Below are 16,853 nucleotides of genomic sequence, written 5' to 3' on the forward strand. Positions count from 1 at the left end.
GGTTGTAATATATTTGTACGCCTTGAGAAGACACACCAGACAGCGGCTGGTCCAAGCTGTATTTTGTTAGCTTGAAGTTGCCGCGTACAGCAAAAAAACCATAATAAGCCGATTAAGTGTGTGTTGTTGTGGCAGCGGTCTGATCGAACGGTAGGTTCCACCGGGCTAACATACTACAGGTCTGTAACGATACTGCACCCTCATGTTTCACGGAGATGCATCCGTTGAATCGGGGCTTCCTCTCGAGCTCCGTACGGTACCATGCGGTATAACAATGTGAAGCGGTTCGCGTCGCGACACCGACAGCGACAAGTAATGCCTAGCGCCAAGTGATCATCCCACTATAACTAGCGTGGCACAGATCTTTCGCAACCCCCCGTTCGACATTTAAAGGTAGTCAAGGACAGCTGCCGGCGCCAATGAGCAACCTTTTTGTTTCTAATAATAATTGCAGGAAGTCTAAGATGAGTTTTAATTGATCGCTCGATGGTATCTTATATGAACAGTCACACTATTTTGTAAATTGTAAAATATTTTATATTTAACCCAACTAATTACTCTTTTTTGTTTTGTTTCGTTTTTCTATTAGCATCACCCCGATACCACTAGCTAGCACGAAGCACCCCATCTCCGTCTAAGGTTATCTAGCGGCTTGAGACTCTAGCAACCGGCTTCAGTGTGTCGGTGAGCTTCGGAACCCGTTGAACAGCATAGAGTGTTGCTGTGGACCGACGAGCACCGAGCATAGCACTCGGGCCAACTCGGCGGAAGTATGTTAAATTGTACCGATCTTGCCTGCGTCCTGCATCATCATCACTTTTACGCCCATCTGCACCACCTGAAACACCATCTGCAGGATGATCACGATCATCACGGACACCATGGACACGGACATGAGAATCACGACCATCACCACGATGCAGGTAGGTGTCTTCGGTTCCACACCATCACTACCACCACCACCTCTATGCTGGTCCGTCGATTTATGAATGGCGGTCCACCGGTAAAGGTTAATAGGTTCTTTTCGAGAAGCTGCGCGAATCTTCGGTGCTGATGTGTTGAACGAAAGCGGCTCTTCCGCATTCGTTGCCACGAATATAGATTCGTATTCGTATTTTAAAAACGATCGGTGGGGATAGGCTTTGCAGAATGAGATTTCACACCTGCCTCAAGAGCCTGGTCTGCTCAAGGAGAGTGTTGCAGTAAGCAGCTTGAGGAATGAATGATACAATGATTCGAAGCAAGTGTGAACGCTAAAGTGCTGTTGTGCTGTGCTGTTAGTGGTTATGGAAAAGCCGTGTCCCGTGCGGTTGCTTTTCACAGCACCGCAGTACATGGAAACCCACATCATATAACTCGAGAAGCTTACACAAACTCCCACAGAGTGTGTCACAGCAGCGCAACCGCAATATTTTACGATGCACTTGTCCTAGTTTATGTTGCTCCTCACAATGTCATCGCTTCACAAGGACTTAGCTTAGGTTTTTTTTCTTCTTCACAGCGATCATAAACTTAACTATATGCCTGGGCATGTCCGCTGTGCTTTTGGCAGTTTATGTAAGCGCCGTGCCCGTGGATTTTCTTTTTGTATACAAAGGTCATCGGCATGAGAGGAACGGCTAAGTCCATCCGATGTTATGTGGGTGTAAAGTAACAACATTAGTTTTAACTTCGTTTTCATGTATTTTAAAACTAATAATACGGATATATCGGCTTTTTTGCCATTTTTAAACATCCAATCCATTCGTGAAGATTGTTTAAATTAGAATATCGATATCGCTGTCGCTTTCAACCACCGCACCACAAAGCATGATTGCTGCTAATACTCTCTATCACCGAGCAATTTGCGATTAATGCTGGCTGGCAATGTGGAAGTAATTTTTCTGTAAGTGCTCAGTAAAGTGACAACTTAAACACACATTCGCCAACTTTACGTTGCCGCTAACCAAGTGCTTATCACACTTAAAAGAACAATTGGTTGATTGCTCATTTGTCGCTTCATGAAAGTGAATCAGGTGAATCCTTTCGCAGCTGGGCACCGGTGTGAAATTGCCGTGAGAGACGAACTGATTGCTAATACTTGCCATGTCTCTAGAACGGAAACTGTTCACGTGTAATTGAGCCGGGCTAATATTGGCCCATCGGAATTAGGAGCACTTAGCCTCTCGGTTAATTGGACGATTGGAGAGCGGTGGGTGCTCTGTGTTAACACTTGGCGCACCGAGAGATAGTCATTGAATATCGAAATACCCTCCTAATACCAATGGCTGGATAGTAATTGCACTGAACAGTACGTGCTCTGAACAGTGAAAGGGAAATCTTTCAGCGTCGCATAAATCGCTAAAGCTAACGTTCGTTCCTTGGTTCGATAAGAATCATCCATGATTGGCCGATTGTAAGAGACTGGTGCTGCTGCTTTTGCTCTCAGTGGTGTGGCGGCAGGTGGAAATGGGTCAAAGCAATTTCCACATAACTACTACTTTGACTGTCCTAAACCTTGGCGCTGGTGGAAAATCCAGCGTTGCGAAACGCTCTGTTCTCTTGCTCGCTGTGGCTTTGCACAATCGACGGCCCAGTGACTTACTATCGCTTTCTTCGAGTAGTAGTAGACCCAACCGGACCGCCTTGGTCTATCAAGATTTCTCCTCATATATCACCAGAGAACAATGAAAAGAAGATTTAAAACAAAAACAAAATCCGAACCTGAAGAGATCAGGGTTCCGTGCGACTCCTTGCATCATGCGACTCTGAACAGCAAAGCGAAAAGGGAAGGAATAATACGCACAAGGACAGAGTGAAACTTTGCTCGGGCACCGGTTTCGTGTACCTTAACCTTACTGACGAATATGTGCGTCTCCGAGCGACGTGACCTTTTCGTCCGGATCTTAAGTCTTCAGATAGCGGCCATCGACAGTCAGTTCAGTCTGGGTGTGGACTAGTGGACTCCAGCCGAAAGCGCATTGTGGCCATCTGGACGGTGCAGCACTGCAGCAAATGTGCTTCGATGGAGCATAACGAAACAGGGCTAATGAGTAGCTTGACATGGCGTGACCTAGCTGAACTTTCACATTGATTGATGCTGCACTGTTAGCATGATTAGCTAGCGATCTTGTGTCACGTTGGTGTGGTAGTAGATGCGGTCCCAGAATTACCTGAATCGACCGATGAAGTAATCGGAATTGATCTGCCCCTTTATTCCAACGGCTATTTGGTAAGCTATTTGTACAATTCGTGTTACAGTTTACCCGCCCCGATCGGCTGTAATGGTCGCGTGGTGTTGCAAGTCCTCCAGCAAGAATCTCCAGTTGCAATCTCGAAGCCTGATTCCGCGATTGCACATCGGTTTCGTTCCGTTGCGAACGAACACCTGATTCTAGGGGTGCGGTGCGTACACCATTTTTTTTGTCGCTATAATGGCCTTGATCAGATGCGAGCTCGCTGGAGAGGGGCAAAGGGGGCTTGCAGGTTTGCCGGTTTGTCTCTAGCGATTGCGCAAATAGTCAAGCTGGTTTGGGCTGCAGATATGCACTGGCACTAACAAGCGTCGCGGCACGTTCTTTGGGGAAGCGGAAGTGACTGATCTGTTTGCGGAACCGTTGCTAAGCAAAGTGACTAAGGTGTAATCGATACGGCGGTGAGATAACTGACACTCTCGACCGCATTAGATGTGTCGGACGGGTTGGAAACCAACCACAGTTTGGTTAGTGGTTTTCGGAAATATCCGGAACTTTGCCAACGTATGACCTGATTAATTTTTCGGTATGTTGAAACAGTATCAAAACGGTAGAGACACATCTCCGAGTGGTTTTTCGTGCAGTAAGCATGAACGATATGCAGAAGCCATGCTGCCCCGTGCCTTGTAGCATTTACTGAACTTGCTGTCCAACTGGCCGCCCTTGACAAGTTCATCACTAGGAAAACACATCCAACACGACAGTGAAAAGCCTCGGATTCACGGAGCGTGGTGCACACCGGTTCTTCAAACAAAATGGCCCCCACTTTATCTCATCTCCGGGGCGAGTGCAAACAAGCCACTGATGATGATCGCTGACGCGTCGCCACCCTGCCGCCACTGATTGCTGGGCCGGCCTTCCAGATAACGGTGGCATCGTGCGTGTGGTAGACGCTATAGTGTCCGCCAAGGTTCAAGGGAATGCTGACCATCACTGCCGACAGAGCCGAAATAAGTGACGTCGGTGGTCGGTGCAAGTCCGGCAGTACAGCCGGAAGTCACCGTCGAGCCCGTACGTCCACAGAGTGTCACAACACGTCGGAGGAAGCGTAACTCTATCGCAACGCGAGCGTTACATCTAATTAAAACTGGATATGGGAACGTCATGCGGTCGTGAAAAAGGGAAAGTGGATCGGTTGCAACAAACGCCTCGATGTGATGCGACGACGGCTACCAGTTCCAGTTGTCTAGATTACCATCTTCGATCGTACATCACATCTGTGATCTGTTTTCGGTGTAGCATAAATCGTCTTTTGCAAGTGTCCTGGCAAGTGGGAAATTCACAATAGGCTAGGCTCAGAGGCCAACCGGACCGGGGCAGGTGATTAAAAAATGGATGCCGAATTATTCCTGTTTCAACGTGCATGGCGGCACCAAGTTTCCAAAATGCTTACGTAATGGAGGGCAGGTTTCGATGAAGCAACGAAGGTTGGCGCGATCAGATCAGGTCAGGTCGTTAGGTCACGCGCAGTTCTCTGCGGTGCCTTCTGTGTTCCCTCCCCAAATCGGAGCCCCAAATACAAACCGCTGGCGGCCGAGCAATTATGTTTCGCTTTCGGCATAAATTTCTTTTCGGCGATCGAATGAAAAAATACCAATCATTGCATGATATACGGCTACCAGTTTTGGCGCGGAGCGTTCGAAATAATGGCGAAAATATGAAGGTCCTACTACCGAGCCTTGCCGAGACTGAGTTCGGCTATAGTGGTGTCGAACCTATGCAGCCGACCGGTTTGCTTTGTAAGATGCTGTTTTACGGCTATTTGTCATTAATACCTTGCGGGCATACACGATTGTGCTAGTTTTGAATATCTACCCTATCCGCTAGCGCGTGCCATTTGTTACAATTAATTGCTTCCCGCGTTTCTGTACGATAAGTGATGATCATTTCACATCTTTTTTACCTTTTTCGAAGACAAAGTTGTGCATTTAAATGTTTAAATAATGTAGAGTAATTAGTATTGAAAAGGTCAGGCAACACTTTTAGATTCAAGTCAAAACTTAATCGATATTTATCAGCACATCTTTATCCGTGGCAGACCTCTACGCATGCGATCTGTGAGAGCTTGATGATCGAATGAAGCTCACTCCCTATGAAAAGCGAACCACCCTCAACTAACTTACTGAAAGTGCTTCATTGACCGTCACGTCACTCCAAAATGATACATACGCACATGTTAATCAACGCTCCTCGGACTGCTGCACCACAAAGCCAACTGGACGTCCTCGATCGCACATCCAATAATCGCACCGCAGCAGCGCAGGCTGCGTGTGCGCGGTGTAACGGAGAGAGGTATAATGCGTTCAAGATCAAATCGGCTCCGTCACCATCGAGGCACGGTGCTCTGTGCGTGTCCTGGCTTGTCCACATTTGAAGTGAAGCCTACAAACTTCTCGATTAACGAGCAAGATGTCACGAGACCTCTGCGGCACACGGTCAGAGGGCGTTTGAGTGCTGTTTGGTGTGCCGTTCACTCGCTCAGCCGTTCTGTGCATCTGGTTTGGAAGTTGTCGCGCAGGTGCGCCGTCCCAGCGCCATCGTGCATAGCGTGCTCCCGCCGGGCGTGTAGGTCAAACGTCACTTAGTCGTTTCGCTGTGCCCTCTACGTCCGACTTGTCGTCGTCGTCGTCGTCGTCGTCGTTGTGTCGGTCGTGCTCACTACTTTATCGCCCGGCCCTCACTGTGCCAATAGCCCAAGGTGGGCCTGGAGGTGGTAGTGGCATGACCCCGCTGATCGATGATATTGATGATCGACGAGAGTTGATCACCTGGTTCTGGTTGGTGCGTGCATTACGTGGGTCGAAACGTTGCCTTGGTTCTGGGCGAATGAAGAAAGGTCAAAAGGTAGTACCGACAGCAACATAAGAATCAACCCGGTGCGTGCTACCTATGCTCCTATGCTCAGGGATTCTCGGGAAACGTCCCGTCCTCTTCTGCTACTCGGGGTCTGGTCTGATCAGAATATGCGCTTATGAAACAGCAAAACGGCGAGCTGCTGAAGCAGAAGGCGCATCGAGCCGTGCTGGCGGAGGCTCAGTACAGCCAGCACCGGAGAGAACGGAGGACGCGTGCACTATCGAGCCGCTGCTGCGTCGTCGTGGTGCACGAGGGTGAACCCTTTTCCGTGAGCTCGTGAGTCTGTAGTGAGCGTAACAGTGCGGGGCGATGATTAGTTAGCGCGTACTTGGCGTGTGCAACGGAAGTGAAATCAACCCGTACTACATGCCCTTAGCCGAGTGCAAGTGCAGTGCGTTGAAGTTGAAGGTGTGCCGACCCGAGCGACCGACGCTTGGGCGCTTGGAAGCGGTCGCGGTCCGTGCGGCTGCTATCAATAGAACGGAAGCTTTCCAAACCTTGAGAACCGACGCGTGGGAGCAATGTTTGTACTTGAGCAGCTGGAGCAGCGTGATCGTACACCGCTTTGTTTGGATAGCACCAGCGATGAATCGACTGAATTTCTTCCGGACTACGATCTCTTAACGTAAACGATCAATCAGAGATGTGCGCGGATGGATGAAGAGAAATACAAGCTTTCGCGATCGCGTGCTATTGAAGAGCTACGATGTGTGACGTTGCTCGCTAAGGGTCTGTGGCGAATACAAGGAAAGAGCGTTCAAGTACATTCTCCACCAAAGAACAGTGCAGCTGCTGGTGGTGCAGCAACCGGAAAGTGAGCATACAGTCGAAGGTTATTGGCTGAGACCTTGAGACCGAGATGCGGAGCCGGTCTTCGCCAGTGTCGTTCCCAACAGGACGCAGGATGTAACGCATTTTGCAGGAGCGCTTGTCCATGTTCAGCGTACTACAATGCGTTACTTTATTGTAAGGCACATAAACGAGTGCACGATGGGGGGGGGGGGGGGTTCCTTGCCGCTCAATGGGACACACTCTCGACTGACACACTAGATACTGTTGCTAGAGAAAGGGAGGTGAGAAAATGTCTGCACGTTTACCTTGAGCAGTGTCTTTAACGGCTTCATTAGCCAAATAATGGCCTCGCAGCGATACGGGTGGCAGAGACCTTGGCGAGTTTATTTCACAATTCGTATCGCGATCGCTGATGTTTGGAACGGCTGGGAGTAGCAGGAATGTCCAGTGTCCAGGTTTTAGTAAGGTCGACGGCGATATCTGACGTTTTTATCGCACGATAAGCTAAACGAATTAAATGCGGTAACTTTAGCGAACGCAATGTGACAAAAGAACCGGCTAATTGGGAGCGATTGTGACGCCCGGAATGGTTGGAATTTATTGCTGGCGTACACAAACCATTTGTATGTATTTTGTTCCTGACCGCACGGTTCAGTTCTGAACTATGCAAAGAATCGTGAATTGGTAAAACCTTGCTTAATGTTTACTGCTGCTGCTGCTGCTGTTTGCAGAGTACTTTTGTATGAAGGTTTTGTAAAAGGTTCACCCGTTGACTCGAGTTCACATTGAGCTACCCCTGCATGAAAAAGGGTAATCGCAATCGAATCGCCGAACTGATGAGGACACAGCAATTTGCCTTTGCGCCATAAAACGATATCCACTGAACCATTGGCAGTGTAGGTAGCAATTAAAGTTAGGTCTCTAGGGTGCTCCATCAGATGTGAAATGATTTCGTGAGTACTTACTAGTCCTTCATTAGTTTTCATTATGCTTTTACTCCACTAACTTCTCGCCATCGTTCATTAAAGGATTCGTTTAATTCATTTGAAGAAGTTGCCGCACGATCGCTAGTAGCAATTCAAGCAATTACTGATAAGCTAGTGGGTGTGTGGTGACGGTGGGTGACGCGCAATCTACGCCCCATAAACACCCAGTGCAGTAACGCAACTACACGTTTCAACCAGCTGACGGGTTAGCGTGTAGTCGCGCCGAACACGAAACGGCTAACACTTTGGCATTTCATCTTCATCAATTCGAATTCGTGATCACGCTGCCTATCGCACCTGAGCTCTCTCTCTCTCTCTCTCTCTCTCTCTCTCTCTCTCTCTCTCTCTCTCTCTCTTTCTCTCTCTCTCTCTCACTCCCACTCTCCCCCTCTCTCTCTCTCTATGGTTGTCTATTTTCTCAGCGTTCTCCATCAGTCGGAGAATTGCCATTATCTACTAATTATGCGGGTGTTCGTGTGGAACGTGGTTCATCTGAAAGAAGCGTTACTGTCTGTTATTTATTTACGTGTCATTTTGGGCATCATGTGCGGGGGGCTGAGGTGTGTGGAATGATGGAGCGCCAAGAGCGGGGCATAAGGTGTGAGGAAGGTTCGTTTTTCGATGGCAAATGGCGTTGACAGACTACGGAGGATCGGACGGAATTGTTTGCTCGGGTGGGGCCAGAGCAGGCGGTCTAGCAGGTTTCTTCCTCCCTAAGGCGTGGGGGGTGGGTGGGTGACGAGGACAAGCTTGTCGTTCTAGCTGAAGTTACCGATGGCCTTCCTCGCCGGGTGGCCAGTTCACAGACAGGTCACAGATCTGTTCTCGGGCACGAACGGTGGCTCCTTCACGACCGCAACCTCCGTTTGCTAGTGGAGGCGCAGGTTCACCCTCGTACCCGACGGAAACACCCCATTGCCTGCGGTCACCAGAGCGATAGAGAGATAGAGAGGTGCAGAGAGAGCGAGAGAGCGCGCGCTAGAAAAAATATGATCGAGCGAGCGGTAAAGATCCCACCGACGAGATCGGTACGATCTCTCGCCGCGCTTTCGCAGGTGGCGCGCGCGCTTAGTACGCGGCAGGTAAGCCGCCGACGCAAAACCGCCGAGAGGCACAGAGACGCACGCGCTCGTAACGCTCGGTTGGTTGGCACAGTTTAACGCCGGCTCGGGATTATCAGTCGCTACACGGACGACGTAGATACGGTAGCGCCGGACGACGGAGCGAGTGCAGCTTTGCGCCGTTCGCATTTGAATCCTTGTTAGTTTTTGCTGTCACAACACCACCGCCTCTGTTACATCGTCACGATCGTACGAAGAACAAGAAGGACAGGGAAGCCCAAGTGCCCTGGAGCTGGATAGTGTTTCGCTTGATCGTTGTGCTAATTTGTTTTTTGAGTGTCACGATCGAGCAATGACAAAGAACAACCTGTGTGTAGACCGGTGACTTGTCTTAGTGTGCGACGATAAGACGAATCTTTGTGATACACACGGCACAGGTGTTATCAACACGGCACGGCTCATGAATAAAATTTTCCCCGGAGACACGTGATACGTAAGATGAATTTCTCCCGTAAAGTGATAGTGAATATGATGCCGATCAGTCGTGAATGAACAGCAATGATAGGGCTCATTGCTGCTCATTTCTCGTTCCTGTTCTCGTCTAGGGTGCAAAATTTACCATCATTACATTTAGTTTCATTTAAAGCCCGTTGTGGCCTGTGAGGGATCCATAGGATGGAATAATTGGCGCAACGTTACCCAGCATTGGAATCATCCATTAAGGACAGGTTTTATAGTGATCGTGGATCGTGGAACGTCGCAATTCGACTGAACGCAACTGAACAACGTCAATCAAATTTGGGAAATTTTGATTATTTCTACTCGTGGCGCACCGGACCGTGGTTTAATGGTGCAATTTAGCACAATTTTCACCACATCATTCTGCCGGTGCCAAGTCACTGCGCCCCCGCTGCCTCACGCACAGCTCCGTATCATTTGGCTTTTATTTGTTGCTTTGGTTGGGTGAGGTTCGGTGGAGCGGGAGGCTGGCGAGGAGGCATGATTACATCGATTCAAACAGTCAGCGAGAATATTTGCGAGAAAATGTTTAAATATTCCTGTACGACGCGCCGTTCGATTCAGTTTGTGTGCTCGTGCTTCGTATTCGCAGTGCAATTGAGTGTTGAGAACGAAAATCCTTGTGATAGTGGAGAATACTAGAATGTACATCCAACCGGTGACCTTTTAATGGTGTTAAAAGGGTTTTTACTAAGTGTGGCCTCATTCATTGAGATTCTTTTCATTTCTCTAGAACTGGTCCCCAATATCGGTTCGTTGCACACAGAGCAGAAAATTCATTGGTGACATCATGGTGGCGTTTGGGAATGGGCCTTTTTTTTGTTATGCTAAAAACTACACGAACGCATCCGTTACGCCTCATACTTTCGGTGTATCTCCAGCGTTCATTAGCGTCTGGCAGTGTCGGGCCAGAGATGGTTGACAAACAAACAGGCACAAACTTTGAAGAGAAACGTTGTTAGGTCTTAGCGTCAATAATTTTAGTTGCTGAAAGCACCTTGTTTTGAAGATAGTGCTAGTGACGATTTTACCTTCAAAAGAATGCCTAAAATTGGTTTTATTCCCGTTGCAACACGTCATCAGTGTGTTTTATCGTCCCTCTGATTGCAATTTGTTTCTGTGAGATAATTACAGTGACGTTATACAAGATAAAGTATTAAATACTTTCAATAGAACCCATGAGCCACCCGCACCCTCCTTTTTCCGTTGACAACGTTTCACTTTTCATCGTTTATCGTCATCCTCGGTGGTGTTAGTCTTGAAAATCGTGGAAAAACCGTTTGCTTCACTCTCACTGATTGCTGGCGGTAACCATTAAACGTTGAATGAGTGGAGTGCGGGCGCCATTGGGTCGTTGGTTGGAGCGCGCTTGCTTCGATGCCGTTTCAAAATGTATAAATTCGTACGAAAGTTTGGGGCGTGATGAAAACAAAAAAAAAATTGTCAAAACTTAGTAGAGCATGCGGTGGAGCAACGAGCTTGTCGAGCACCGCCTGGAAACAACCTCTTCGATTTACTTCCTTTCTACCGGCTGATCGTGAAAGTGATAAAGCGTGCCGACAGTGGATGGGTGGATGGCGGAGTGACCAACCAGACCAGAGCTATGCTTTTGGCTGGCGTTTTCCACTGAAACAGTTGTACGACTTCACTGAAGTATGCACATAAATGGGTGTACATTTAGATAAGAAAACTGTGAATCCAACCAATAAGTGTTTCTTTTGAAAAAAAAAGCAGGAAGGGATTCAATAGGGAGTGAAACATTATCCAAGCGAATAAAAAACAGCCCAAAAGAAGTGAGTGTGTTTCATATAAGGACTCAAACACAGCAAGTCTGAAACCAGTATAGCACAGCCAATTCATCGAGATCAAGCTGGATTACTTTGGCTATAATGTTGTCAACGATCCTCCTGCGACAAGCTCTCGGCCCGCACTTGGCTCTAGCACAGGTAAGAGGCGATTTAAGGATTCCCTTTTTTAATAAGAGAGCAGATTGTTAGTTACCCGCATAGCATCTCACTATACTGATGGACAAATTAGCTGAATCTCATTTATTAATGTTCCCTTCCGCTTCAACATCAGGAATACATATTGTTTGAAAAAAAATACTACAATAGCAACTACAATGCTCCCGACGCTTAAGCCCTAGCCAGAAATTCAGTCATAGCCTTCACCTTGCGCGTAGCGTAGTGCTACGTAGTTGAGCGTTTGCATACTAGAAGCCGTTGATAAGATGTACTTAAGATTAGCTTTGTAAATTCGTAAATCTCTGCTGCTGCTGGTGCTGCTGCTTATGTCATCTCTGTACGCCCAGAGGGTGTGCACGAAATTTCTGAGAGATGGTTAGCGATACCATTTACTTACTTGAGCAGTCCTCGTGCCTGTCTCAGTTCTACGTGCGTCGTGCGTGTTTGGTGGGAATAAAAACATGACGAACTGTCTCTTTTCTCTTATCTTTCTGACAACATATGCTATCTTTGCCTTGGAATTTGCCCACTGAATGGCCACACGGAAGCACTGGAACATCGTACCCGGTGACTCCAGGAAATCTGACGCACAGACTCAAAAAATGAAAATGTGATGAGGTGCGGTGGGCATCCAGCAGACGGATGGAACATTCTATCTTCATGTGACTCAATCATATTTAATATGATAACTCGTTGGAGGTATAAATAATTTGATAAGATCGTTTGGTCATTGCTCTGAACTGCGTACAATAGGGCACTCAATAGTTGCTTGGCACGGTCCTAAAATTTGCATAACTCTTGACTTCCGTTCGTCAGATCGTTGTTGGTAGACCTGTTTGCAACTCCAAATTTGGACTGCGATATTTTTCCGTTCCCCTGCCAAATCTTATACCGATGGGCGTGACGGACGAAAGCACTCAGAAGGGGGGAACCATTTCTCAGAAGAAACAATAGACTGCGTGACTCAGATCGCACCGACTGTATACGAAATGGATCCTGTGATGTATGACTGCTTTGGTTGTCTGTTTTGCTTCCATTCCAGTCCTTTGAAATTGTGTCGTTCGGCGCAAAGCCATTTGGCTTCGGTATCGCACCGTTTGGGATGTAGCTTCACGTTCGTTTTGCGCACCGCTAAAGGCGATGCTAAATTGCGGTGATGGGACAATCGCGCGGCTGAAAATGGATAATCGCTCCTCATCACGGCTGTCACGCTGTTCCGTTGATCTAATGATGGCCGGGGTGGGGGGTGGGGGGGGGGGGGGGTAAAAAAGGCAAAACGATGATTGGGTACGGGAATACGAGGTGGATCGTTCTGGAGGGGGAGGGTGGGGGGGGTTGAAGATGGATTAAGCCCGATACCAATTCCCTTCACGTGCAAGCACAGCTGGTAGCAGTTTGAAAAACAGTACGCTCCCGAGGCGACAAAGCACCGGTGAAAAACATCGGCGGCGACGGCAACGGAAACGGACACTTTTCCGTGCCCGGTACGAGCGGCATGATGCACGTGGCCAGCCCACACTAACGTGACACAACCGCTCAACTCTGGGCCGGTTTCCACTTTTCATCACAGCCACCCAGCCAACGAGCCGGCCAGTTGAGCCACGAGCACGAGTAAGTGGCTGTGGCCGTGGGGAAATTTTAATTACCCCACACGAATCCACCGAGAGTTTTCACTATCCCGCTTACGCTACTGCATCCCTCTTCCCCCCCCTCCCCTGGCCAAACACGTGCGATTGAGTGGAGAAGCGTTTAAAGTTTGCTCCGGCCACCAGCAGGAGTTTAGGTGGTTCAATGAAATGGAACGTTGCGTTTTGTTTGCTTTTCACGTGGCACACGTATCGCGTACAAAAGAAAGACTGCTACGGGGGTGCAGGCAGCGAAACTTTTTTTTCGTTGAATTATGGATCATGCCTTTATCATAGCGCTGATGAGGCGATACGATAAACAGACCGGTTACAATGAAAAGTGCTTCGAAGGCACAAGGGATGTTGCTAGTAGGAAAACGGAAATAACTAGAAAGAAAACGAAAAAGCGAATGGAAGGAAATGTTTTAAATGGACTTACTTTTCTGTCTTTGCTGATGAGTATTTACCGTACTACTACTTATGGCAAACATTATTCTAAACATTAATAAATAAATGTTTATTTCCATTCAACGAATATAATGCATTAATAATGCAAACTTTATATAACTAACACCTGGCAAATCAGAATGAATTAGTATTCTACCATTTCCACACAATCAATCAAATCACATTCAATTGAAATAGTAAATTGAAAATTGTTTACACAAATCGTAAATAATGAACTACCAGTGATGATCTTCGATGTACGTAAAACTGCAATACAGTATAAGACTCCATCTACAGCAGTAGTGGCTGTCCTGGTCTGTGCTACGAGGTTATAAAAGGCAAAATGGTCGCTTCGCGTCGAATCGTGACCCGAATATTAAACAAGATGGATTGATGACCTCCAAATTCTTGACTCTCCTGTCGGCTACCTAGCTGTCTGCCCTGTGAACCTGTTCTACAACGCGCCCAGCCACCCGGGGCCTGTGCCCCAGCAGTTGGCCCATTGCTCAAATTGGCCGCCAACAATCGGATGACAATCTTTCTCTGGTGTGCCTGCTCACCGAAGAAGTGTCAGTAGCAATTGCGCATTGCACTTTACCGGTCAGCCGAAGGGACCAGCGCTGCATGCAACCGTTGACCTTGTGGTGGCGTTGCTGGCGTGTCCCATTCCCGTACGGGGAAGTGAACGCGAATGGAGTACTGTAGCTTAGCGCCACTAGTCCATCACGCCAACCCCAAAACCCAACAATTAGCTTTGCTATTAATTACCGGTCTAGCTACGGCGTGTACTCTGCAATTAGTTTCATCTTCAGCTACTCGTGGCGTCACCTATACAAACAGAGATCACCCGGATCGTGCGATCGCAGCTTCCGTGAGTGAGCAGCAGTGCAGATTCGACTCGATCGCGATCGCGGCTTCGTGATTTATTGTAGACACCTCTTGTCAATTCCCCGGTCAGTCGGTCGGTCGATAAAGACGTTCATAACCTGCTCCTTACCTGGTTGCACTTACTGTTTGAAACAACGAATGGCGAACGGCCGAAGGCCCAAAACTGACCGTAGGCGCTACCGCACGCAAAACTGAACGAACGCGCACGACGCACGATCGCAGATGAAACGCGATTTATCCACGATCAAGGGGGCGGGAGGGAGGGAGGAAGGGCTGTCTCACATGCGAACAGCAACACCGGCAACGTCCAGTCCAATCTGTCTCCCTGTGGGCATCACCAGAACCAGTCAGTGCTCCAGTATCCTTGAAACGCGACGGCGGCGCGGCCATGAACCGAGCGTTCGTTCGAGCGTCGAACGAGAACGTCGATGCCGAGTCCTGGGGTTTGCTGCTTGCTCCTCCGCAGCAGTCGCCTCCGAAGAGTGGAGTAGGCAATCAACTTCCACCGAGATACTACTGACAATGCAGTAATATAGCAGGCCACACGCTGGTCGTTGGTGTCGCTAACCAAAGGACTTGCCTCCAAGGCAATACGCATTGCCGCGATGCAAGCCCTAGTTGGAGTCGTACGTGGTGGTCGTGGTGATGGTGGTTGTGGAGTTTCTCAAAATGAACGGTTCTTCTTCTGCTTCTGCTTCTGCTTCTGCTTCCTTCTGGTAGCTTCTGGAGACTGGACCAGTCCAGTCCCGTGGCAAAACCAGCGCCAAAGGGGCCATGACATGCACGACGGTCCGTCCGTTTCCTGCTCCTGCTGCTTCGTGTGCGCGGCTGTTCGGGGGTCCTTTTCGTGCACTCGTCCGATGATCTACGGTGTGGCAGTCGGCGACGGCGGCATGAATCCGTTAATGACAGACCTCCGTACCGCATAATGCGTTCGATGAACTCGGCGTGCTTTGGGAACTCGTCGGCGACGGTGGCGCGATGTGTATCGTGAAACGGTTTTCGGGGCTGCGATCTGCTAAAATCGGGAATGGTGACGATGAACCTTTGCAAAAAAACAAAACACGAAACCGTTGTTGCAAGAATGCTAAGTAGTCGAAAAGGGTAGCAGACAAGATGGTGGCGGACCGGGGGAACGGTCAATTTCAATCACGTGATGCTCGTTTGTCGCTGGTCGATGATGCCAATCGACAACGTGATGTGATTAACGATGTCTCTGTCTGTTCTGAACGCGACGCCATTCTGAACGAGTTTGGCATTTCAGTCGCGGCATTCCGTGGTCGGTCAGCAGGTGGCGCCGGCCTAGAACTGGCGAGAAATGTGCTTTCACTTTCACCGCCGCTTCTCTGGCGAGGCGGACACGCCACGATCGGTGGTGTAATTGAGGATCGAATCCGCTTTAGATAGAGATGTTAAGGCGCAAGGCATACAAACGCCAACGATACACTCCCAAGCCCAAGGTCTCGGACGGGCACGGATCCAAAATGTCACCGGATAATGATGTTTGTGATCGTAATCACACACCGCACAGCCAGCATCATCATACCTATCCTCGTCGTTACCTACCGGCTCTTATCGAGGGAATTGCGTCTGCCTGAAGTAACTGGGTAGAGTGGGGACTAGGAGGTGAACCATTTATCATTTTCAGCACCGTACGCAGGGCACGTGCATTTGCAATGCAAAGCACATCCGCCTGGTGCGCCGTGCTCGTGGATATCGGATGCTAGCTTTAGTGATATTTTCACGTACGATCACATCGAGTTCGGGTACCGGCAGCTCATCGCCGCTTTGCTCGCCGCTTGACATTTGATGTTCTTTGTTTACAGTATCAGCAGCACACCGATTGCTTATTCTTCGCATGAGCGATAGCGTTTACTCTTGCGTACAGCAGTTCCAGACGCAGCAAACACACACCTCGGTCATCCTTGAAGGGCGATCAAGGTACTGCTGTTTGATGGTTTGAGGTAATTGACAGACGCGCTAGCGTCCAGTTAACGCTTGAGCTGGTCCTGTCCTGTCCCAGCCGCGATGATAGAGCTGGATAGTTGCGAAACTCCTTAATTTACTCCACCGGCTCGTGGTGTTATACCACCACCACCAGTCATTAGCGGTGTGCAGGTTACGTTTGACGGTTCGCATCTCTCGTGCGTGCGTGCGTGCGTGCGTGGAGAAACGTGGTTGAATGGCCAATGAAGCCGTGGCCGCGGTGCTGGTGGTGGGCCCGTTATTGGCTTGGGTTGCCTCGCATTTCCGTTGGCCTTTACCCTTTTACCATTTGTGGGCATCTAAACGCTTGTCGTGCTGCGATGCGATGCGACGGATGTGGCATCAAATCTTACAGCCGATTGGTTGTTGATGCTGCTGCTGCTGACGACGGCAGGATGAAATCGGCTCAAATCGAAGATGAAACGCACGCTGGAAAGATGTCAAGGCAACGGACCGTTTGCACAGCGTCCGGGGGTCTTTTTTGGCTGATTTCTGG

At 48.8% G+C, this 16,853-nt stretch overlaps 1 protein-coding gene across 2 annotated transcripts in view; it reads left to right on the plus strand.

Annotated features, from left to right (window-relative positions):
- The window catches only part of LOC126573062 (protein catecholamines up), a 67,240-nt gene that overhangs the window by 5,686 nt on the left and 44,701 nt on the right, over window positions 1–16,853 (plus strand). For both annotated transcript variants that reach the window (XM_050232867.1, XM_050232869.1), the window contains exon 2: window positions 590–923. In XM_050232867.1, the coding sequence (XP_050088824.1) occupies window positions 773–923 (151 nt within the window). In that variant the 5' untranslated portion in view covers window positions 590–772. The remainder of the gene's footprint in view (window positions 1–589; window positions 924–16,853) is intronic.

Source organism: Anopheles aquasalis, chromosome 2, assembly GCF_943734665.1.
Source record: "Anopheles aquasalis chromosome 2, idAnoAquaMG_Q_19, whole genome shotgun sequence".
Taxonomy (NCBI): domain Eukaryota; kingdom Metazoa; phylum Arthropoda; class Insecta; order Diptera; family Culicidae; genus Anopheles; species Anopheles aquasalis.